Genomic DNA, 26265 nt, shown 5'->3' with positions numbered 1-26265 from the left:
ATAAACGGTCGTATTTAATCTCATCTGGGTGTCGTATTGGTAAGCGGATACACGCGTTGTTTGGATAAAACGGAGTCGTTTGTTTACAACAAAAATCTTAACGTATCGTGCCCTGCATTCAGAGTCTCCGACTCGGGTCTTCTTTCGATCGAATAAACTGCTAAGTCGCAGCAAGCTTGCAAAGTCACGTGTGCGAAATATCGTTACTTGTACTAAAAGCCGGAAGCATGGCCATCAGTGGTTTGCATGTTGTACCATCATGTAAACATGCGCATCCATTTTTGAAAAGAGAAACGAAGGGCAGATGTCCGATTTTTTGCAAGGAAGAAAAGCATGATCGGTAATTGCGCATCGCGCGTGATATACTGCACGTTCGACGAGTTATTACAGCTTTGCACGATGGATATAGGTGTATGTGTGTGAGAGTATATGAATTTATGTACAGATACAGAGGGAAAGAGATGTGCACTTACACGGGCACGGTAGTACATGAGTTCGCGCGGGAGAACAGCCCGCAGCAGCTATACTTACTACTCTCGGGTAACTCGAGGCGCGCGAGGTTTTAGTGCAGCTTCTGGATTCGACACGCGAACCTCTACGATGACTCATACTGTATACGGCTCTTTTACTATTGTCTCGTTGAAGAGAGCGACAAAGAGACCTTTTTAGCTTTTTCTCATAATGCACAGTTCGTAGGAGAGTGGGTGCTGGTGTGCGCGAGCTGCTGCTTAATACACGCGTATATGCATTTAAGTGCAGGTAGAGTGACCGTTGGGTATAGTTGCTGTTGTTGGTACTTCTTACTTTGCTTGTCTTTTTTTTCTCCGTGAAATCTTTGATTTTAGTTTTTCTTTCGTTTCCTCTCTGTTGCAAGTGAAAAAGTGGATTTGTCAGATTCTGATGAGTATTGATTACTGTAATCATTGTTTATTTTGCTTAATAAACTCTACTATTCAGTTTTATAGTGCATCATCTTTCTGAATTTACATTTTATTAACATCCAAGAAATTCGTTACAAGTTGAGAAGAACGTGTTTGATAACATTTATTCATACAATTATTCATATCAGGTAATTTACCCCGTTGTTTTTCTTTGATCTGACGTATAAATGTTATTTTTTATAAAAAAAATAATAATAATTTATCCAAAAAAACTTGATATTACAGACGGGTCATTTATTATTTTCTCACATTTTCATCACTGAAAGTGATTGATTTGTTTTTTATTGTAATTTTAATTGAGTTATATAAATCAACAAGCATTTTTTCCCCCCTTCAATTATCCCTATGAATACATCCAGATTGAAAATATAAATACATTGATTAGCGCTATTGTTGTAGATCTTTCTAACCCCTTTTCTAAAGTGAATCATCAGCGATTTAGTGCAAAACTATACGATGAATCAATTCGAGTAAAAGTACTACACCTACAAATTGAAACGATCCTTGACACTAATTTATTACCATTTTTACTCGAGGCTCATTCAAGAGCAATTTATTATTTACAGATGAACGTTAGATATAGGTACTCGGAACATCTTTTGAAATGACTATTGTGTCAATAATTAATATTTTTTGGCTAATAGTATACAAAAGGTGGTTGTCTGCGTTTTCATTCAAATTTAAAGTGCCAATTTATTTGGCCATTTGACTGATGAAGCGCTCAAGAATTGTTGTTCTTTTTCTCCCTCTCGAAATGAGTTTCCTCGCGCCGTGCTCTTCGGGAAATTACAAAACTGGCGTCACGTTTTAAGGTGGTGCTAAAAATACGAAACGTGATGGCTTACGTGCGACTTTTTTTTATATGTATGGTCGCCGCGAGTTTCTAGAACGTAAATTAAAGCGGATCTGTGGACAAATATTTAATTTTGTTAAAAATTTGCATTAAATGCCGGGCTTCATTAACTTTATTTCATTTTTATGTGCAACTTAATGAATAATTTAAAAAATTGACATTCAAATACTGGCTAGAGTAGTAGATTCGATAGAGTGTATAAATCTTGTAACCAAACGATAATACGTATGAATTTTACAAGCGCTGATAAAAGTTTCAGTGTAACTTAGCGTTCATTGCCCTCCAGGTAATCCGATCCCTGACCTTACCTCTTCGCGGGTTCCCTGACACGTGGAAGCCTTACACACTCGCAAGATAAATCTCTTGGTTCACTGCCAACGCCAATGCGACACGGTTCTCTTCCTCCTTTGAGGTAACGCCCGCGATTCATAACTTCCAACCTCTCGTGAAATCGTTTCGTCGCTATGAATAATCATTCCAAGTGGTCAATCAGGCCTTTGTATCTTTATAATATTTTTCCACCACTTATATATGCATAGCTGTCATTTGCATGATTATAAAACATTCAATTATTCAATTAAACAATTGCAATTTCATCTTCAATCGAATTTTATTACAATTTGGGAATAAATGTAACTGTCAATTTTAAGTTTTTTATAATCAAGAACTAAATTAAAATTTTTAATTGATTGGTATTTTTGAGTTAACAATTAAAATTGATGGTTTCGTGATATTGGTCACAAATGGCACTTTTTTTTACTTACTTATCGCCTTTTTATTCTTCAAACTTACTCCATTCATTTCATTAAAAGTTAATTGTTAATTTAATCGTATTTAAATGTAATCGTTCATTAAAATTTTTTTTCTATTAAGCATTTAATTTAATTGTTAGTTGAATTATACGAACCGATCAAACAATTAACTTTAATTTTCAATTGAACTGTAATTGCATTATTTAGAATTTGTAATTTTTTTTTTTTTTTTTTTTTTCTGCAAAATCCAAGTCTATAAAAAGATTTTATCGAATGGAATGAAGGTATCCTGTGACACAGCTACCAACCAATAATAATGCCGTCACTTGTACAATAACGTACTCCACGTTAGTCGCAACGCAATGAAAGTCGAATGGGTTGCCGTTTGTTTGTTTGTTTTTGTTTGCCTCATAGCCCCTTAATTGTATTAACCCCATTCGTCATCCCGGTTGGAACAATTATCTTGTCAAGACACCAGCCCCCTCACTCTGCGGGCGTCCGTCATGTAACCTAAATGGACCATATCCCTCTCCAAATCAAGTGTGCGATTTGGCTGAGCACAAAAACGACGCGTTGTCCATCAGACACCCATAGTGTGCCCCCGGACGGTTGTTTCGACCAGACAAATTTCTCCTGTTTTGATGGACAACGCGTTCGCACACATGTAGTAGTTATCTACCAGTGTTTAGCGCTAGCGCATCGTCATAATAGCAGTATTATTTTTCAGTTCGCGCTTAACTAGTACAGCTCGATACGAGTGTGAAATGGAAGCATCGGCCGTGAAACCCATGCATCAAAATCCTGCACGTAAGCCAAACGACAGCCATGTAGAGAGATAATTTATCGTAAAATATACTTATAACAGTTACCCCGGCAAATATCATTGCGGTAAAAAAAAAAATTGCAGACGATGTGAACAACAATTTTGAAAGCGTTGGTTATTTTTGAGGGTGCTTTTAGTTTTTCAAGCTCAGTCTTGTGAATTACAATGCCGGAGTTATTGTTTTTTCTTCTTTTTTTTTTTACATAAACGAAGTTATACCTTTTTTATAATTAACAATATTTGTGCAAGAAGTATGTGGAAAAAAATACTCTTCTTTAATACACACATCACCAGATTTAGACAACTAATATTGATTGTTTTAAAATAAGGCTGTGCTTTAAGAGCCAACTCATTAAAAAAAAAAAAAAAAAAAAAAAAAAAAAGTTCCCTATTGTACAAAAAACTCATCACCAATCCCACAAAATATTATGTACGCACACAGCACTAAATTTCAATATTTCTCTCCTCTCTGCTCCTCCTATTATCTCTCATCCTCGTCTCCCCTGACGTTTCCTCCACCTCCTCGACCCCCCTTTTTTTTTTTTTTTATATTCAACACAAAAACAATCTTCCCGCACGTGCGCGTGCGCGATCCTTGCCTGTCCTTGATTTTTTTCCCGCCCCCTCCTCCTCTTTCTCATTGTTTCCGGTGATGCGGCGATCCGTCATCGGATGCTGAACGGCCACACATCCCAACGCGACGACGCTCCGGCAACAAAAAACACATACCACCGTCGTCGCATCTCTCCGGTCTGGATTACTGTGACTTGTCCACTGACCACCACCACCAACTGTACGCCGCCGCAACAATATTCTCTTCTCGCCGAGCAGCGGTAAGTCTCTCTTGCAAACACATTTCATGTATTTATATATCCATACATATGTACGTACAATCGAGGAGCGTGTGTCGTGTTGTATACATATATACATGCACACACACACATACTCTCAACTCTCTGTCTCTGGTCTCTCTGATGGCAGTGAGCGAGCACCACCGAGTAAAGTAAGTAAGCAAAGCGCTTTGCTGACCCGATAACACTTTTTTAATAGCCGCGTACGTACTTAGTTCGACGCCGGAAGCCCAGACGCGCGGATCGCGTATACACGCTGTAGTGTATCGCGCGAGTTGGGAACTCGCTGCTTTTTTTTCTTATCTGTTTGCGCAAGTACTTTTGATTTTTTTTTGCGCCCCAAGTGCTCGCCATCACATACTTTACCTCTGTTTTTGTTGTAAGTGCACTTTTTTTCTTTTTCTTGTGGAATACGTGAGGTGCGGTGTGATGTACAAGATTTCTCGTTAGTTATTTTAGTTTAATTCCTTGGCTAAAGTGTTGAACGGTGTATTATAATTTTGATTCATTTTTGAAGTGGAATAAAAAAAAAAAAAAAAAAAAAAAAAAAAAAGTTGGGGAACGGTCTTTCGATGCCGGCGCCTTGGGTTTAACCCGATGATTACCGATGCTTCGCTAACGAGACGGGAGTAACGGGCGTTAAGTAATTGCAAAGAAGGAACCTCGTTCTCCTTCACCTTCCGACCCGCGCTTCTCGCTTTTTGCGTTCTCTTTCGCCGAGGTGTTAATTTCACGCGTGTCATGCGCGCTCCCGCTGCTGACGATGTGATTTTTATTTTATTTTATTATTATTATTATTATTTTTTTCACCCCAGTTCTTTCGTGCACACACATTATTTTTTTGCTTAAAAGAAGGGGGGGGGAAAAAACTGGAGAAAATAGCGTGCCTTTTCTTTTTCTTGAAAATCGCGAACTGATTCACACGACGTTGCGGTAATTGATAGCCGAGATAACGGTCGACCGTCACTTCTACGTGCAAATTATTATGTGTATAGCGGTAACACACGTTGTTAGTTTCTGCTATGCATCGTTCAATGATTCACGTATACGCACTACACTACAATTAGATGAACGCGTATAGACGAAGTTTTATTAGATCTCGGGAGACTGGGAGACTTTTTCTGACTCACCATGATAAATATATTATACCTTACCTGTAACTTACTCGTTTACCCATGCATACTATACAATAACGAAAAGTGCGAAATTAGCTTGAGCACCGGAAAATCCCAAGCCCGTTAAATTCACGCGAGTTTTAACAATTTTGCTTTCCAACTCTTCGACATCTCAATGGGCCTCGATCACAATGCAAGGAATTTTTACGCTACGTTGCTACAACTGCACATCATAATAAGTATCGGAGCCACAAACTCTAAATTGGTTACGAGGCGCATGCGCCTCCGGTCCTTTTTTCCCTCGTCGCTTCGCGCGCTCATCCGTGTAGGTATATAGGTATCAGGAGGCCCGACGGATTTTACCCGAGCAAATTCCGGCGGGACTTACGTCAGTCCCTCTCGAGCTGGAAAGAGGAGGCTTTTCGATCGGACGCGCCGGAGTGTGTCCGTATTCTCCTCTCGTCGAGCCCGTCGTCGCCGCGTCCTCCTCTTCTCATCCTCCTTCGCTTCAAGTGACTCGACGAAGGCGCTCGATTTTTCTCTTTTTCGACGCGAATCTATTACCAAGACTAAGTATACAAGTATCGGTTTTCTTTCGTTTGAGTCACCGCAGGTCAAAGTGCACACGATGCCCCGTACCACGTACTCACGAGCGAATATCAACCCCGAAGTTTTGCAAAAGTCGCGTTTATCGAGCACATAGCCGTGCCGAAAGACCGTTCCCAATCTATTATATCTCTGAAGGTGCGGGCCCCGTGCGCAATCGGCCGGCCGATAAAGTGCGTCGCGAGCAAACAACGCGTCATCTACATCAGTTTGGGAGAAATTTCACGGTGTAGTGATTGGAGAAAAAGAAATCGACCTGATGAGCAATCCGTTGAAAATGTCGAGTTTGAGCCCCGCGTCGAGGGGGGGCCGCCTGAATCCCAAGGTGCTTGCGGTTTACAGCAGCCAGCAGTTGAATCACTCGGGCGTTCCTGCCGAACATCAGGTACGTGATCCATACACACGTATATTTATGGTGAATCGATTTGTATGTGCGCACATCATGTCCGTGGATCTCGAAATGCGCGCAGTCGGCGTTTAGTTTCTTTTTTTCTTTTTTTTTTTTTTTTTTTTTTTTTTTTTTCCATCTCGTGCTTTTTTGATGCGCTCGACAATTTTGATTTCTGCGAACCATTGCGCGGCTTCGTTCATTCGGTCGATTGAGCCCCTCGGATTCTTGCAGCCGAGGCGATTTTGTTTTAAAATATTACGAGTTACCTTTGATTCGATTATTTTTCTCCATTTCGTGTTTTTTTAATAACGACGAGTGTACAAAATACACGATCGTGTTGGAATTATCGTGATTAACGTACGCCAAAGCGAAATGTTGTTTTATCTCGAGTGTTGAACAATAACCAAAGAAAAAAGCAAAGCCTGAAATGTGCCTATCCTTAAATCGCATCGACCTTCTTTTCGCGCAAAAAAAAAAAAAAAAAAGAAAAGAAAAGAAAAAAAATCGGCGCATTCTCAACACGGCTCTCTTTGAGACGCGCGTTCGTGCTTTTAGTTTTACCATCTAAGGGAATAATTAATCCGTTTTTTCGCCCCGCTCGAGAGAGAATCTGAGCAAAAAACCCTTGGGGGGGTAGGGAGGAGTCGCATTCACGACCTTTTTCAGCGAAAATCCGTACGCACAAACAACTCGAGCCTAAAGCAGTCTTTGTTTTTAAATTTTAATTAAAAGCACAGGGGCTAACGAACGACATTGCAAAGCCTTGTAGCGAATTATAATTGCAGGGCCTCGACATGATGAGCTTTTCCATGCAGTTGTATATATTATAAATATAATTCTTACGTTGCCACATACATCACAAGCATGATGTGTGTCGTCAACTATGAGTCATTGCGCGGAAAGGCACGCACAGATAAGAAATAAAGAGAGAAGCTGCAGGTAACCTTTGTTTGTCAAGCTCGACCAAGTCGAGCGTATTATACACATATATGGCAGTGGCTGTGCTCTCCAAGGCGTAACGTAGATTGTGGTTTTGTAACACTCACTTGTCGGAGTACAAGTAAAAATTAAAAAAGAGGAGGATGACTCGGTTGGTTTAAAATTTATGATAACCATTCATGCATGTGTACGACCGAGCATGTGCGCGACTGCAGATGTACTGGCTTGGAGAAAAAAAAAAAAAAAATACCACTGTGCTCCGTCGTGATAATAAAATGTGTCACTGTGTTATTCGCACGCTTATTGCCTTTTTCCAGTTTTTGCAGTAGTTGTAGACGACAAAAATAAATGTACGCTTGTAGTTTCAGTGAAACGGCATCTAAAAAGTTGAACAGTTAAGGTTGTTATTATAAATATACACGAAATTTCACGAGTCAACACAATGAAACCATCAAAATAATATGGCAATAAGTTTTTGCGTTATTGTTGTGTAAGTCCGATCGAAATCGTGAAAACGCGATGTGCCATCACTTCGACGATCAATTTGAGTTAAATGTATATTCATTAAAATACTCCGATTTCCGGCTTTTTGGAGCTTTTAAAAACCTTACATACGTAAGGAGTTTAAAGATTGATTTGATCATTGTTTACTCAAGTGGCTTATTGGAAAAAACGCCTGGACTTACTAACACTGAGAGAAAAATATAATAAAAATTACTAGAATGGTAATCTGGTAGTGCTCGGTCGTCTAGAGGCTTTTTACTATTGGAACAATAATTTTTGGTGTTTAGAAGTATAGTAATTTTTACTGATTGTACAATAGAAATTACTGTCCAGCAATGAAATGGTAAATAATAGGTTGGTTCAAAGTAAACAGTCCCTAGACGGCGGAACGGCACGAGATTACCATTCCAGCACATTATTATATTTTTCTCTCAGTGTTGATGCACTGAAAATCGAGACGATTATTGGTAAAGTTTCGGAACTTATGGTACTTGAATTGCAAGTTACATGCACAGAGAAAGTTATTGATCTAGAAAATGGATACGTTTAATAATAAAGCAAATATAGGTACAAACGATTGTCTACAAATATAGTTGATTACTCAATTACCTTGACGCTTGTAGATTTTCATTCAACAGATTTTTAGAGCAATTTACAGATATTCGATGTATGTATGAACAACAGTGAAGCTTCAGCTCCCAATAGTAATAACAATAACCCAATAGTAACAGTATCAGCCGTCGAAAACGTCAATCGGAAACTGTATACATGTATTTATACATACCGAGCCAAAGCGGAGCGCTTGAATTCTTGATCGTCCCGGTGATGGCCGTTATCGAAAAGCGCCGGCGGACTCTAAATCGACGCAGTAGGTATATAATATACCCATACAAATCAACTGCATGTCTCGTATTGTACACCGTAAAACCGCAGCCCCAACTAAAGATAGAGACGTAAACACTATGCATAATAGGAGGGTCACGACACACACCAAGCATGCTATACATACGGAGACAGATCTCAGCGGTACCGAGATATATAGATGGGGAAGCAAGTGAGAGACGGAGCCTCTTGCGGAAAGTGCGTTGGGGAGTAATCGGTATCACGATTATAATATGTACGCGTGTCGGTGGAAAATATGCGCCAAACTGACCGCCTTTCTTCACGTATTACGTGCTTAATTGGTGGGTAGTGCGGGCGATCCGAGGGCCCGGAGCTACCTCTTTGTCGTTCTTTTTATTGACATTTACATATACACCGCGCGACGTGAGTCCTTTTTCCTCCGAGCTAACTAGCCAAGATATGCGTCTCTGGTGACCCGCCAGATGCCATTACCCATCCTATTGCCTTACCGATTGTTGACGCATCCTCTTTACTTTTGCCTTACAAAGCTAGATCGTACAAACGAAACGCAAATTTTCTACCTTAGGGTACGTAGAAATAACTTGTGGCACGAAGCTACATAGAATCGATAAGTTCAACACTTTGGGCTCGATTACGGAAGCGTCGGACGAACCAACGACTATTATATTATCATACCTAACGCATAGGCGTACAATTTAATATAATATGGACGCCCAGCGTAACGGGACATTGAACTTGCTCGATTAAACAGTGACTAGCATCCAAATGGCATGGCCTATCGCACGCTCGGAATAACAATCACTTGGAAAAAAAATCCCCCATGATTTAACGAGTCCCATTGTACGTATATGCAATTTGTATGTACTCTCGTTATATATAGGGTGTATATACGACGTACACGTTGAGGAGAGGAAGGAAAAGGGGAAAACGTATAAGGTCGAGAGTAAAAAACGAAAGCATACTATGGGTTAATTGGAGGGTCGTTCTCGAGCCTACACGTCGAGAGGCCAAGTTTGTATACTAGTATCACTACTACGTGTGCTTGTTTCGCCTTGTACAGTGGCAACAGTATTCGTATTTTTGCAGATGAGGGTCTATAGAAAGACGGCCACTGCGACCACTTTGTTTTTCGACCCAAACACATCGTTTATTCCTCTTTGTGATAAAATTGTTGAACCCAATTGGGATACTTTTTTTTTTTTAACTCCCACTCCGTTCGCTGGAATCGAAAAAACAAAGTAGGTATACTCTTTATCCCTCCGGCGGAACGTACACCGAATAATTTCTAATCCTCGTGCTGCTAAGGCTTTGGGCAATAAATTTAGCCACCGTTCTCTCGCTGATGTTTTTTTCAGCGGCCGTGTAGCGCGTGATGCACGGCTCGCTCGAGCTCGGGAGGAGAAATAAGGTCCCAGCCTTTTCAGACAACTCCCTCCGATCGATTCTTGCATTTAAGCCATTTTGGACGCTCAGCGATACTTGTGTGTACACATAAAACACTCTCGACAAAGAAAAGTAGGTAAACACGGTGGGAGGGAGGGAGGGAGGGAGGCAGGGTAAAAAAAGGACGTAATCTCGAGTCCTCGACACAGCAGCAGGAGCACACGAGTAGCTACACGCAACGCAGCACTGCTTGTGCTCGTTCGCGCGTCCTTGACGCTACTTTCCTTTTTTTTTTTTTTTTTTTCTTCGTCGTCGCCGTCGTCTCCACGAGTGTGTTTTGTAGTCACCAACCGGTATCTGTACCCACTGCACCGTCGAGTGGATATGCAGCACACTCATGTCTCTCTGTTTTTTTTTTTTTTTTTTTTTTTCTCATCTCCTCCGTATCCGTTCTGTGCATCGGAGTGTACTACATGTACTGCAACTCGTTAAATCCGTCCGCGTGTACCTGTACGTGTTTTTTGAGGGTGGAGGGAAATGGCACCGGCAATAAATCCAAATTGGATTGGCTGTTTTCATGGAAATTATCACGCCCGCCTTGCTCCCGGTGCAGCCGGTTTAATTGATTAGCCGAGGATTGTTTGTTCTCGGGAAGCAGATACATGCCCGTATACCTCGTAGAGTTGCTCGCGTTAACCATGTTATTGGAATGTTATATTCGTGAGTGATGAGTGAGATACTCTCGTGATACACAATACGTGGTTTAATAGGTATACGCATGTGCTCGTGGAATGTTGAATTTTGATGGGGCGTTGTTTTGGTTTTTAATGCAATCGCGTCGTAAATATAGTGAAAATAATTGCATTGCCTTTTTTCTATTTTGAAGAGATTTTTTTTTTTTTTTAATAACATTTATTTCGTTCTCTATAGTTCCAATATTATTATAATCAAATGAATATTTTAATTGTCAATTTTCAAAGAAAAAATCATTGTATCCATTCACCAATCTCGTCGTGCACAACACCATACATTTCCATTATCCTCCCGTTATTCGATTTAATTAAAGAAAATTCGTCGAGCGTGAAAATAACACCAATCCAGATCTCGATAAAGGATCATGTATGTAATATATGGTGCAGTTTACTCGGTGCTATCGTTGATTTTTTTTTTTTTTCGCATAGTCACGCTGGTCATGATTTTTTTGTGTATATTGAAAGGAGTTGGAAAATAACCGATGTTTTCAATACCTATGGATATTTTTGTATACGCGCAAAACTAATTGGTCCACATTCGCTTCTGTACATCTGAATTTTTCACTATTAATCCAATCAACGCGTCTCGTTGACACCACCCGATAAAAAATCTCGTCCTTCCCGATAAAACTTTGAGACTATCTCACCAGTGATGTTTACCCTACTGTCAGTGGATGATGGGACGAGGCGCACCACGTTTATATATTATATAAGTGACGCGTAGACAAACGATGTCCGTGCCAACACAGGAAATACGAAGAGGAAGGAGGGGGAAAAAAAAGAATACGCTCGGTAGAGATAAACAGAGATCGAGTGCAGAGTACACACGTACAGACCGAGAAAAATATGGAGAATCGTGAGTGCGAGGTGCTAAGGTGGACGGTCGATGTGACGCGTGTTGGCGGAAAGACCCCCGCAGCCCGACAGACTTGGCTCTGGTTCTTCGTCCCTCCCCCCTCATCATCCCCTGTTGCGTGTAATACGTACGTGTGTACTCATACATCACTGAGAGAAAAATATAATAAAAATTACTAGAATGGTAATCTGGTAGTGCTCTGTCGTCTACAGACTTTTTAATATTGGAACAATAATTTTTGGTGTTTAGAAGTATAGTGATTTTTACTGTTGGTACCATAGAAATTACTGTCCAGCAATGAAATGGTAAATAATAGGTTGGTTCAAAGTAAAAAGTCCCTTGACGGCGGAACGGCACCAGATTACCACTCCAGCACAGTAATTTTTGTTATATTTTTCTCTCAGTGTAGATGCATGTATATGTGTAACACCTTCCCAAGGGGGAGAAAGAGAGGCTCTGGGTGTATACACCCGCGACCCAAGGCATCGAAGATCGGCGTATCGATCGTAGGGTAAACTCGGCGTTGGGGGGGTATTGTGTGACTCGTCCGAAACCCATAAATTTCCTCGTTTCTCTTACTCCGGGGGTGTATATGGTGCACTGGCAACGAGGAAAACTCCGTTCACGCCAAACCGAGCGCTTTAAACTTGTACGTGCGCTCGGCCGACGATTTTTTTTTTTCCATTCTCCTTGCGCCGCCGTCCTCGCGAAAAAAGGGGGATGTCCATTACGGGGGAAATTCACGCCTCGTCGTCATTTTAGCAGCGTTTTTCGACCCACCCGCGCACCTAGCGTCCTAGAGTCCTTTTTTCACGGAGTCGCGAAATGTTAACGGGTAGCTCGTTGTTTTATACAGATGCTACGTTTAGCTCAGTTTAGGTCGATCGTCAATCATCGTACGCGCGCATGTTACGTTTTGCATTCAACTATATCTCGAGCTATATTGTATATAAATGCTACAGTCCTGGGGAAAATAACATCCAAAATTGGCTAAGCTTTGCTTCGTAGATCCACTCGAGCGTATACTCGAGTCGGGAAATCAAACTATAGTCACTTCTGTTTGGCGTACACATAATTTTAAGACCGTATGGAGATTACCCGGGTGAAGTTGAAAAAGGAAAAAAAAATTAAAAAAGCTCATCCATAAACTTTGTAAATAATATCACTCGAGGATTTTCTTCCCATGCACGTACGGTATTAGTATAAATAAAATCGATGTCTCCCGAAAAACTTACGTTTACATTGCATTTGTCCTTGCAAAGTTTTATGAAAATCAAAAGTATTTGTAGGTACTCGCAAAGACGCGCAAAGTTCAATTGATTTCTCACTCGATTCGACTTAAAAAATATTAAATTTCAAGCCCCCTCCCGACTAGCCTCTCCCGGAGAGGAACATTTGGAAAATCCATCGCGCGCACGGGCACGAAACAAATTTTCAATGACTTTTCCTCAGACATTTACAAAGTTCTCGAGGAGGATTTGCGTAACTCAAACTTTCCCGTCTCACAGTTTTTTTTTTTTTTTTTTTTTTTTATTCATCACCCTCCCCACGCAGCTGTGCAGTATACGCGGTCCCCAATGTTTCTCGATGCAATTTCCAAAGCCGAGCGTGTCTACCTGAGGCTACCATGTATACCGCACTACCTTGTGCGATAAAGTCGAAAGAGTTGGCGCAGAGAGCGGACTCGGAATGAAATAAAAAAAAAAAAAAAAAAAAAGGAAGGAATAAACACTCGTGTGTAAGTATACATGCACGTGTTTAGACTGACGCGAGGTTTGGATTTATTTTTGGAACTGCGGTGCAAAAAAAACCGAGCAACAAGTCGTGGCAGAGAAACGAAAAGAAAGCCTTCCCTCTGCCCCGTTCGGGAGTATCGTGCACGTATTGGAGGGATCCATCGAGAATCGTATATATATTATTGCATACACAGCTCCTTATTTGTAGCGGTGCATGGTGGTGGTGGTGGTACCTATTATAGTGGAGGTGCGTATAATTAACTTATGCACGAGCACGGATGTATCGGCGGTCGCACCAAACGGCAATTACGTCACGACGAAGAAGAAGCTCACACACATATATGTGCCTGGTATTGTGTTAATTAACAATAACGGGTGTTGTATCGCCGTTTGCGCCAAAGTACAACCGTACACAGTTGTAAGTATACACATGCACCCGAGCTCTGTATTAGCAGGTCTATCTTTATTTTTTTCCCTTTTGTTAGCGCTCGTTATTACGCCCTATGTAATCAGTTCGGTTGAGCTTTGGCAAGTAAATTACGACTGTGTTTTCGCGCTAAAGATATTGCAGAGGTTTTGTGAAAAAAAAAAAAAAAAAAAAAAAAAAAAAAAACACACGGTGCGTATACTTCATTTTTACGAGGCAAAAAACGCGAGCGCCGTAGACAAACGCGGTGCAGTTTAGCGTTATTCGTTGTGCCAATTTCAGAAATAATTGTAACCCAAGCTCGTCCCGCGAGCTCAACTTTTATGCGCGTGCGTCCCACAAAAGGTGTAACATTCCACGAAGCTCAGAGCTAAAAAGGCCATCAATTACGTGCGCGTAAAATCATCGGTGCAAAAGAGCCTATACAAGACGAGTACAACGAAGCCCAAAGTAATAATAAAAAAAAGCCCTTCCTGACCCGTCCAAACAAAGGAACGACAAAACAAACGCTATAAACCCCCGCGTGGTAATAATTCCCCCGAAACTCGCACAACTGGGGTCGAAAAGTCCGTATATATACAGGCAGTAACAAGCGGCGACCACCGCCGTGCTATTAATTAACTCGCTCCACCCTCCCCTGTACTTAGACATGGTCTCTCGTCTGCTCGGCTTTGAACAATTCGCCTTTAGTCCATCCACAGCGGTACAAGGTGTTGTGCGACAAAGTCCACGTAGACTCTCGTGATGTGTTATTTGTACCTCAACGTATGCGCAGAAAGCTCCGTGTGTACGTGCACTATCGACAGGGTATGTGCAGTGGTGCTGTAAATGTATAAATCAGCAGCCCCTCCTGTGAAACGAAAAATATACGCGCACGCACCAAATGACCTATAGATGTCCCGGCAAATGGCTTCGTTGCTTTTTCTTCGTCTCTCGTGTGCACGTAACCCGCAAACAGCAATAGAGCCCAACGTATGAAACGTCAAGCTCTATAATATTACGCGTGTAGATGTGTTTATTGCAATTTGAACAAAAGCAGTCCAAAAAAGCTCTTTACACGAGTATCGATCGCCGCGGCGCATCAGAGAGTTGGCGTCCGCTTACCACGTGGGACTTTTATGGCGAGAGAAATGTCGCACAAGGACCCCCGTTGTCCAAGGGAGCCATGCAATTGCGACCAAACGTCAGATGAAATCCCTAGAATTCAGCGAAGGAGCGTCGCCGTGTTAATTGTACTTGAGCTCATCACGGTTACAAAAGGCCAACATTGAAGCTTATAAGATTATATTGTACGGATAAAGTCTTCCCTTTGGTGCTCCAGGTTAAAAATATCATTTTTGTAGATTTTTTTTTGCTGCCTGGAGTAATATGAGTAAATTCTTGAGGCTCTGTGGTTACTAATCCTCTGGTAAAGACTGCCCCCTGTATGCGAGTCTGGGGCCATTATTTACGTAATGGAAAAAAAAAAAAAAAAAAAAAAAATGGATCAAGAAAACGAGAGCGAGATAAAAACTTTTCTTCCCATTAGAATCGTGCAACTGTGGAAACGCATTAAATTTTAGAAAGACTTATCCACCAAATTCGTAATGGCTGATTACAGCGTGTCTTTCCACTTCTATTTGTCACAAATAAATAAAAAACTAAAAAAATCCTGCCTGAAAATGACGCGTCATAGCAAAAATAATGTTCCTCGAGCCAATTAATATCCCTCTTGCATTTTAACGAAAACCACTGCACCCCCTCATGCTCGTGGATATATGAAATACCCCTTTGAGTGCCCATGTATAGTTGTGAAGGCAGCTTTAAGCTATAACACTCCACACGGAGTCCAGGGCCAGTGGTGGTGCTACACACCCACACCCACATAATGTATATATAAATATACATATATCCCCTCGTGTATACATATACACATATACACATCAACCAACATCCCCACCCGAGAGAGGCAAAAGCAGCGTCTGCAGCTGCGTCAGGCGTGGTCGTCGGTGCCGCTCTCTCGCTCGGGGAAGGAGCAAAAGAGAGAGAGAGAGAGAGTCGAGCGCTCCTCCACCCAACAGAGACGGAGCTTTTTTTTTTCTCTCTATCTCTCTTCCGCGGAGCACACACATCGCTCCGCGCGCTACCACGGCACACACCGGTCGTCAGTCCGGCCCTACGAGTGCTCCGGTGCGCGTCTCTGGCGCAACAGCTTCCCTGCAGCCCCAAAGTCATCATCTCTCTCCCTCGCGCCAACAAAGTATCCCTCTGTGTATTTATACATGTACGTGTCTCTTTGCGCGGGTGGTTGAATCACTCCTGTTATCGTGCGATAGTACTTAATTTCGGAGCAGCTCCGATAAACCGCCGCGCGCCAGACGCGTGCCGTGTGTATATCATATATTATATACACGCATAATCGGCTAAAAAAGGGAGAGTCGGCGACGCGTTGTGAAAGTGCAAGCGAGTATAATATATAGATACGCATAGTACATAGGTAAAAAATGGGCACCGGCAGAGGGAGAGAATCGTGCGGTCCGGCTTTTCGGCCGGTCCGATGACGCCCATCAGCCGCGAAGGAATAAAACAAAGAAAAACCCTCGAGTGTTATTTAGTCGGCAGAGTGTGGTGCAGCTTCTTACGCCCAAGCGACTGTTGAAACGGTCGGGTATTATTTCGGTGCGCGAGTGCGTGCCCTGGTATAAGCGCGTCATTTTTTTTTCTTCTTTTTTTTTTTTTTTTTCTTAATTTTTTGTTTCCCTCCTCCTCAACACCGTCGTGAGCGATACTTTTATCGTAGTGCGTGACGTGCCAACTAATAAGCATATATAGGACTCGTACAGCCCGATCTGCCTACAAGTGTACCGTACGTGTGTGTACCGCTTCTCTGCCGTTGAAAGAGAAGAAAGAGATCTCCCAAGAGAAGAGGAGCCGAGCGGGAGAAGAATTGGCTGCTGTACGGGGGGGGGGATGAGAAGGGCTCGAGTGGAGCTTTTCTCTGTGTTACTTATCTTGAGCGTGTTTGTGTCTACGTGTGTCTATGTAGTATACAACAGGGCATCGCACGAGAACGGCGTGGGCTTTCTTGTGTCTTTGGTGTTTGATACATAAGCACTATAATTTCAACCCGGCGATGCCACTGTGATTAGTGGTACAACATAATATCATATACGGTTGTGGTAGTTTTTTTGCCCGGGATCCAGGATATCGATCATTTTGGTACGTATAAGCGTGGATTTTGTTTTATCATCACTTTCAACCCCATTCCCCGTTGTCGAGCAATTGATGATAAAAAAAAAAAAGTGCGGAGAGGAGCCAACCACCTAACCTTGCCTTGGGTTATACAGCAGCGTGTCTGCTCCGAATAAAAAGGGGGAGGTAGGAAGAACGAATAATTTCTTATACTGTGTACGTTATTTCGGCTTATATAATTATGTTGTGTGCTGCTACTGTGCGTGCAATTAATTTGTACAATAATCAACGAAGAAAAACGAAAAAGATTTATTTCGCATTCGAGATAAAAAATGGTATCAGCGAAATGTCAAAGCAAACAAAAAAAAAAAAAAAAAAAAGAGGCGGCGATGATTAATCGTGAGCTTGGTGCGTTGCCTCGCATCGTGAGATATTGATGGTGTGCAATTAACCTCCCGTTGGACAATTGAATCTTAGTAGCAGCTTGTATCACTGCTAATTGTTATTGTTCGATTCGCCTCGTGAATTGATAACGTTTTATCGTACGTGTTGTATACACTAAACGTAGGAGAAGAAAAAAAGAAAACAATTACAACAACAATAACATTGGTTACACGATGAAAATGTGCGGAAAAAAAATAGCATCATTATTAGGGACCGATAGAACAATCCTCCATTCGCCTCGAGTACGAGTAATTATTTCATCCCAGAGCTCGGTTAACGAGGCTGCCACTCAAGGCGTCGTTTTCTTGAATTTTCGCCCGTCACGTCACCCCAGCCGCCTACACGTTTGTTAAAGGAGAGTAAAAAAGATGTTCACCTTACACGCATCTCGCGTCAAACGAAGGACCCCGTCAGGCCTTTCGCTTTCTCGGGACTTTCATACACGTGGCACATAATATGTACACATCTCGTTGTACAAGGTACCCACGCCGAAATTCGAGTCCGCCCCGAGTTCTGCGCTCGAGACTCTTGCGAGCGCACTCGAGCGGGTATACAATCATGTGGAGGGAAAGAGAGAGAGAGAGAGAGAGAGACGAGTATATAAGTTACAAGCGGATAGTCTCGGATTTGACTTTCACCTCGTGGATACCGGCGCCGATTTTTTTTTTTTTTTTTTTTCATTGAATATCGCATGTGCGCGTAAGTACGCTACGAAGTTTTTCTTGTACCCACCGATGTACATCATCATGAGGTTATTTATTACTTATCTGTAAATGGAAAAAAAAAACCCTTTTTTTTGTTACTCTGCGTAAAGACATGCGTGCCCAAGCACACGTCGAAACTCACCGATGCAGTGTTATGTTCCGGTGGCGCGAAAAGCTTGGAAAAAGCCCCGTGCTCATATCGAGGGAGATAAGATCGGCAAAGATGCGCGATAAACACACACGAGCTTCATCCAGGAGACCACACATGCGTACCTATATAATATTACCTATACGGTTAAAGAGAGGGTGAGCAATTGCCGGACGATACGAACTGGTTCGCTGTTGCGTGGGTATATGGGTGAAAAACATCCCATCGTCGTATATGGATATAACACTGCTGTCGATCCTTTCCCCCTCGTGGAATTCATTACAAGTTCATCAACGTATATTTCGATTGATTTTTGCGTTTTGACATTTTGGGGTTTCACAGGCTCAGATTTATAAATCCATATACCCACGTACTTTTGGACCAATCAATTTGTACGGAAGCCGTGCTTTGCTCTCATGTCGAGATTGATTTCACGCGCTAAATAAAATGTACGTATCAGATATCGTATACGTTTGATTAAAACACGCGTGTATCCATTATTGAATAGTGTCCGACAGTACAGTGCACCCGATGAGTGTAGCTGTAGTTGGTTTGTGCGTCAATCAAATGTTTCAATTTCAGCCGAACAAGAAGCCAAACGATGGAAAACCGGGGGGTTTTCCTAAAATATCCTTCTTTTAGGAATCGAAGTTAAGAGAAAAAAAAAAAAAAAACAATATTCTACGTGGGGTAAAACTCGAACTGCGGACCGTTTCGGTTGGTGCGTGCCGTTTTGCTGAAATTTTGAAAAGAGAGACAGTAGGGAAAGAGCGCGTGCTCGTAAACAAACGAAACCACTACGCGCGCGAAGGCAAGAGGCTGCAGAGGTATCGGCTGAAAAACGAGAAACCAGACGAAGAAGAAGAAGAAAAAGAAAGAGAAAAAAGACGAAGAAGAAAGGGGAAGCGAGGGCGACCGGTTTCCCTGGCTGCAACGCACGCACGTCCAGCCGCAAGCAACGGTGCAGGCTTGCGTGCACGCATATATATACACATACACGCATGTACGCTTGCAGAAATCGAAGCATAGCAGGCAGAAGTCGGGGGTGGTGCACGTATGTTATACCTACGTTGGGTTAGAAAACAAACGCCCGCGAGAGGAGGGGCGAGCCACAATGGGTTTTCAACTATGGCTTTACACAACGCTATCTATCTCTTCCCCCCTTAACGATCGTGCCGAGGAGCGGATTTTGCATGCGCGTACAGTCAACGCGGGACCGGTTTACTTTATATTTATATCATAGCGGCCTTATTTGGGACCCCGTTCTCCCTCTCTCTATTCCTTTTGCCGCGTGCCTCATTGGCATTCTCGTGTTTCTGGGAAGCGCTTGATATTATTCCTCAACTTTTTTTTAATTCGATAGCTCAACTTATCCAAGACTCTTTTTCTGTCCGAGCCAACGCTTGGGCTTTTAATTTCAATTCAAACTATAGGCTCAGGGGTAGGACGCGCTCTCGAATTTTACCAGATAGCGCAATCGTTTTTTTTTCCCCCCCACAGATGTAATTTATAGTTTTTACACTTTTGTATATGACAGAGATTCAGGTGCACACAATGCACACTTTGATACAATAATGACGTTTCGGCGATTAAAAAGCATACGTCATTTCGTTTCTCGAGCTGTGGTATACTTATCGTAAATTCATACGTGTCAGATGGTGCAAGTAAATTGATAATACCATCAGCCGGCTGGTTACGTGTGTTTAATCGCACGACGCTTCACAGTATTGGAGAATCGTAACATGTACGTATTTTCCGCGTACAATGTGGAATTTGTTTCTTTTTCGCTACCTCGATCGGGTGAAATGTCGTTGAACGAATAAAGGAGAAGAAACCTTTTTTCATTACCGTAAGAAACAATGAGAGATTTTAATTACGAGTTTAATTATCACATTGCTGTCCTTTTCCACATTCGTACACCACTTATGTAACAGCCAGCATTGCGGAACAATGTACTCTCTACCGCCTTTCACGTATTAGGTATACCATTGTTGTTCATTGCTGAGGTATTAATATGATCCAAATGTGCCGGGTCGAAATAATTATGTCGACGCGCCGCGACTTCATTCTCGTAAAAGTGTATCAAGGAGCTGTTTGTTCGGAGGGCACTCCCCCCCTCGCGTCTTATCGCAGGAGCTGCGGGATTATTCCGGGACTGTGCTTATGACGAGCGACAAACGCGCTCCGCGTCGCTAGAGACGGGCAGGGATTTTTTAAAAACGAAGCCGGAGAATTTTTCCACTCTTTCGCGATGCTCCTTGGCTGAAGCGGGATTTTCTCGCGCTGCGATTGTATTTTTTGTCATTTTACTTCATCTTTTGGCGATAGTAAGTGCAGAGAAGTCGCTACGTGGGTAAAATACATGTTACGCGCGCAAACTAGGAGCACGAAAAGTTTGGATGATTTAGTTACCCTGGAAACTACGAATTCGGATCGAGAACGAGCCCAAAACACACCACTGTGGCACTAATTCGGACGTAAATGCACGGAAAAACGAAGCGAAAACTTTGGCTATCCTCTATACGCTTGCAACCACTGTTCGAGGTCTCAAAATTAATTGTTTACCGTGTATTATATATCCCGAAGCATGTACGAGAGTTAATTGAGCGAAATGGCGCTGTGACCCAAAACTGGAGTGGGAGAATGATCGATTTTAAGGATAAGCTCGAGGACGAAACCTTCCGGAGGATTTACCATTTTATTCGTCTTTCGCGAAAAGCTCGTCCAATGGGAATGCACGTGAATCTTGATGAAATAATTTTGCGGCCGATATTTTTCGCCACTCGAAATCCATGCGGATCGGCACACGTCAAAGTATACACACGGCCGCGCCCACACGCGGACCAGAGCTTAACCAAACACACATACACCACACAAGCGACACGATAATCGCCGGCACTTTTGCACAAACCTTCCTTTCAAAAGCCAATTATTTCTCAAACGCGGTTTCATCTCTCTCATATATATATACCGACACTGCACTCCCGGCGGTTCACGTATACACACTCCACCTTTACCCGGAATCCGTACAATTACCCCTGACGACTAGCCAGAAGAAGAAGGTGGAGGAGGCCATTAGACGGAATTACACTTTACAAGCGGCGTTTTGTCCGATGGGCCGTGTAAGTATACATCGATCGGCTCTCGTCGGGGTCGCGCTATCTCGAGTCGCGGGCCGTCATCGATCACAGAGGAACGCCAGCGTTCATTATCTCCGCTCTTCCGTTTCTCTTTCGATGGTTCGGTGCGCCAGTGCGAGGCGGCGGATTGTAGGTTATCGCAGAAACCCGCGACTCGAGGAAACCTTTAACGAGGACATGATTGACACTTTTGGCACTCTCTCTCTCTCTCTCTCCTCTTCCGTCCATCAGTTTTGTTAAGTGCTTTTAGAGGATTTGTTGCTTTTTTTTTTTGGTTTTAAGCTTTTGGGCAAACATTGTTGCAACGAAATTGCTCGTAATTGACAGTTCCGAGTGGTTTTCATGCCCGTTCCGAGTAGAGGATATACTTGCTCTGTTTTTGCCCACCTCTAGACAACATTTCGCGATGTCTTGTTTTATTTTTCATTGTTTTTTCGTACACCCAAAGCGGGGGACAACAAAACACGTGCATTCCTACGAAGGAAAGAAAATGTTGTAGACGACAAAGTAGAAGAGAGCAATCAGTACCACCTAAGAATAAGACATGATTCACTGTAACATCCAATTGTAGGTTCATCCAGTAAGTTTCTAAAAATCTCTGGCCATCACGTAACCGCCTCATCCGATTTCCTGCACCTATGGCTCCGTGTGGTGGTGGAGGCGTGCGGTCGCAGCGATGATTTTCTCGGTTTCGCGGTCTCCCTCCCGATATAATATACATGTATTACAAACTCACTAGTCACATGAAATTATATTCGTAAACACGCGTACGAGCTAAAAATAAAGAAAAAAATTAATCCGGGAGGGAGGACCATGGGAGGTATCATACACCGAGGGATAATCCTTTCTTCTCTCCGTTCCGCGCCTTCTTCGTATATCCCTCCACCCACGCGTGCGTTCACGTGAGTGGGTATCTCGATTGTCATTCATCATCCTCGAGCACACTGTCCTCTTGTTCCGCGTCCATGGTGTGTATACAATATCATGAGCCCCTGTTTATCTTATCCCTTCCACTCGCTCTGTGCCTTTTATTTCCTTGTTTCTTTACCCCGCAGCAGCAGCCTCTCCTCTTTGCGTATATATATATATACGCTCTGGTACATCGCCTCGAGGAGGATTATTCGAGTCGTCTAAATCACCGTCCTCATTGAGATGCGCTCAATGCATCCTCCTCTCGCGATGATGTGATTGTAAATGAAGATTTATGTATGGGCTTCCTTTCTGTAGTTAATTTTTTTTTTTTTTATGCACTTTTGTCGTTTTTACGTTTTTTCATCATGTACACGTATACATGATACGATGTCTTTGGAAATTCACATATCCAACCGATGCAAAAAAATGTTGGAATCAATGTTATTGTTGTTGTAAAATAAAAAATTGGTTATTTAAAATAAATTTGATTTATAAGTCGAAATACACGTACCTACGTATAAGAGGTTTACCCTTGATATTACGAGAAAAGCGAACCAAAGTTCTCTCTCTCTCTCTCTATCTACCTTTCCGATGCAAATTGCACATTTATTTGCATTTGCGTGATTAACATGAGTAAGAAATTGTCAATTGCTCGTTTCCAAGTCTCATATACTTGTAAATACGAGTAATAAACGCAGTAAACATGTTTGAAGCGAAATGAAAAAAAAAAAAAAAAAAAGGTCTTCTCCGCACTTTTGAGTTGTTCCCGAAAAATCTTTCCCCCTTCGTCTGATAGTCCCTGTTTCTCTCTCGCGCAGTCCAATGCACTCCAGTGCGAGCCAGAGCTAAACGTACAGTTCTCCAGCCCTCCGTCAGCCCAAACGAACCCCAGCCAACCGAGGACCACATCCGCCCCGACAATGTCGTCGACGGAGAACCACCACCACCTCCACCACCAGCAGCAACAGCAAAACGGCACCGCCACCCAACAGCTACTACAGCAACAGCAGCAGCAACAGAGCAACGGGCACAAAAGTGCAGTGGCATCAGGGGCGGGTCTCGCTTCCGTGAATCCATCGTCCCTCACCTCGACCCGCGCCACGACCAACTCGTCCTTCCTGTACAGCAGCAACTCCCTCCTGGCCAGCACGCGAATGGACAAGGGGAGCGCGACCGCGGCCATGAGGCAGCCGCCACCACCGACCCTGCCCAAGTACACGTCCAGCTTCAACGCCGGGAGCAACGGGACCGCGGGGGCCACGGCGGTCGAGCGGCTGGGCAAGGACCGCGAGGGTGGCGGCAGCTACAGGCTCGCCAGCCTCGACAGGCTCGCCCTCAGGCAGAGGATCCTCGACGGCGAGGCCAAGCCCAACGGCGACGCCAACTCGGTAAGGACTCGCTGATGTATAAAACGTCCAGTTTACGTGTCACTCGGTTTTTCTATGTACACGTGTATATATACACAACCTATATATATGCTCTTTCTCTTCAATGTTGGCGAAAAATAGTGAATTTCGTTCATTTGCAACATCTACCCGGCATGGTACATATTTTCTTGTTTTCATACACGGGAGTTTGGGAAAAGCTCAATCAAAGCCCTTCGTGCTTCTGTACGCACCTATACGTATATGGTGGTGTGCACACGGTATATGTATATAAATACGTGCAGTAGCAGTCGTCTGACCACCCGCGCTTGGGCTCTGCCTCGATCCATTGATTTCTATGGTGTAGCTTCGTTATCGCGTGCGATCACGTGCAGCGCAAGGGCTCAACGGCTCTTTGCATGCTTGGAAGGGGTATATTTGCTGCGGGCTATGTGTACACTCGCACGACTTTGGCTCTAATGAGAAACTTTCCTGCGAACGTTTCAATTGCGCGATTCCTTCCTTCTCGTCCAGTTCGTCCTGTTTGGCATCAGGGCTTTGCCAAGCGATAAAATTTTTTTTTTTTTAATTAGCCATCCAGGCGTGAAACAACAATCTCCGATCGTCTGGTCGATAGTTAAGTACAGGTAGCGATCGATTGATCCATTTTTCCTTGCAAAATAAAAAAACGCCACACTTTTCAAAAAAAAAAAAAAGTCACAATAGACGAGAAGTGCGGAAACCCCTTGGGTTAAACCCACTTCGCACCACACTGTGCGCGATGTGCACTTAAAAGAGAAAAAAAAAACAAACAAAAAAAAAACTTTTGTTCGGCCTCCGACGACGACAAGCTAGGCCGAGCGTATAAAAAGTTGCATTGTTACACGGGATATGGATATACCATCCTCGAGAAGAGGAGCTTACGTGTGAGAGAGGACGGTAGCCGGCAAAGGCCAAAGAAGCAGCAGTTTCGTTGAAAAAAAAAATGTATAAAATAAGTCTTAAAACGTTCCTCGGTGCAAGAAATATCGAGTTGCACATTTATAATGCACAGACACACACGCACGCAGGTCGGCGCGCACCGAGAGATATCACCCTTTCGTCCGTTCACGGTTGCTAGTTGGTATTCCAGGGATCTTCTACTTGGGTATATATTTTTCGAGTTTTTTTTTTTTTTTTTTTTCTGAAGTTAACAGCGCCAGCAGGAGAAAGGGGAGGAGGGTGGAGAAAGATACGCGTTGAAAAATTCGTTTGGCCCGGCCAGCGTACACGCCTGCCCCATTCATTAGAGCCAAGAGAGACGTTGTACTATACTCTGTACGTTGTATACATCAAAATTATTGTACAACTGAACGATGTGTGTATATGTATAGGGTAATGTACGTGCACGATTTTATGAGGGGTAATATAATACGCGTAGCGAGACGCTGGGATACTTATACTATATATAGGCCTGTATGTAAGTTACGTTAAGTCTCGCGAGAAAAATTTTATGGGCATAGCACGATTTTACGTAATGATTGCGATAAAAATGAATTTAGATATCACGTACATCTTGATTGTGCGACCGATAAAGTTTTAATTTTAATTTTCGAGAGAATTTCTAAGACTTTTTTTTACTTGAGGTGAAATGAACATCAAATTCGTAGGTACAAATATGTATTCGTCCTTCGGGCCACCTCGAACCCCCCCACGACCCCTGTTTTTGCAACACACGTCCGACGCTTTATACTTATAGTCTGGGTGCTATGGCATCGATCTACGTTGCGGTCCGAAATTCTAGGGGGGTGGGTTGGGTAGCTCCCTCGTGGGACAGAGAAGCCCCATCACCACGCGGCAGAAATGAGGCGGCTCGTAACTTGCTGTCTCTCGCTTTTTGGGGCCGTTTTTTCAACCCCCCCCCCCCTTCTTCCTTCACCCCCATACACGAAAGTTATTTTTCATTACAACGAAGGTGATGCTTCCCGTACTGATGGGGAATGAAAAATCGCCTCGATAAAATTTTTATGACGCCCCTCTGTCTCTACCCTGTTTTTTTTTTTTTACAAGTTCAGTGTCTGCGAATCTCTTGTGACTTTTATCGATGCTGTAAACAAATTTTCTTCTTCGAGACAAGCGTGGGTGGAACAAGAGAGCAAAGCCATTGTCCTTCTGTCGCGGGTGATACAGATTGGCTGGGACTTCGATATTATATACATAGGTACAGCTCATGAGACCGGAAAAAATGAGAACCAATGCACGACGTCTTCCACGAGTGCTCACAGTCACTGAGCATATCCATACACCCATACTTGCGCACGTGTCTGTCGTCGTTGTACGAAATGTAATTTGTGTGTATATCGAGGGGGAGGATACCTAGTGCAATGGACGAAAAGGACGAAAAAAAATAGTACTAAACAAAAGAGCCTTTTTTCGAGCTTTTGCAAAACAAACCAGCACGATGACGAAAACAAACAAGTTTTGGGGGCTAAAAAGCTCAGAGCTTTCAAATCGTCGAGCGAGAAAAAACAAAGCTGTCCGGCAAAACGTCGTCCACATGACTGGACCGTACGTATATATACACATAAGGCTACTGCAGCATCATATAAG

General features: G+C 42.9%; 1 protein-coding gene across 3 annotated transcripts in view; it reads left to right on the top strand.

Annotated features, from left to right (window-relative positions):
* The first annotated feature begins 4465 nt into the window (after positions 1–4465).
* pnut (septin 7-like protein pnut) overlaps positions 4466–26265 on the top strand; it is a 51020-nt gene continuing 29220 nt past the window's right edge. The window contains exons 1-2 of one of the 3 annotated variants that reach the window (XM_089591700.1): positions 4466–4599; positions 6175–6326. In XM_089591700.1, coding sequence (XP_089447826.1) covers positions 6201–6326 — 126 coding nt within the window. In that variant the 5' untranslated portion in view covers positions 4466–4599; positions 6175–6200. Of the gene's footprint in view, positions 4600–6079; positions 6327–16755; positions 16992–23130; positions 23701–26265 lie in introns of those variants that run through there. The other 2 variants (XM_089591699.1, XM_014354822.2) reach the window with 2 other exon arrangements.

The sequence above is a fragment of the Copidosoma floridanum genome, unplaced genomic scaffold, assembly GCF_036245765.1.
Source record: "Copidosoma floridanum isolate Cflo_tuat_1 unplaced genomic scaffold, Cflo_Japanese_pri ptg000013l, whole genome shotgun sequence".
NCBI classification, from domain to species: Eukaryota; Metazoa; Arthropoda; class Insecta; order Hymenoptera; family Encyrtidae; genus Copidosoma; species Copidosoma floridanum.
Note: the sequence above shows the minus strand (reverse complement) of the source record. Positions and strands in the feature narration are given on the sequence as shown.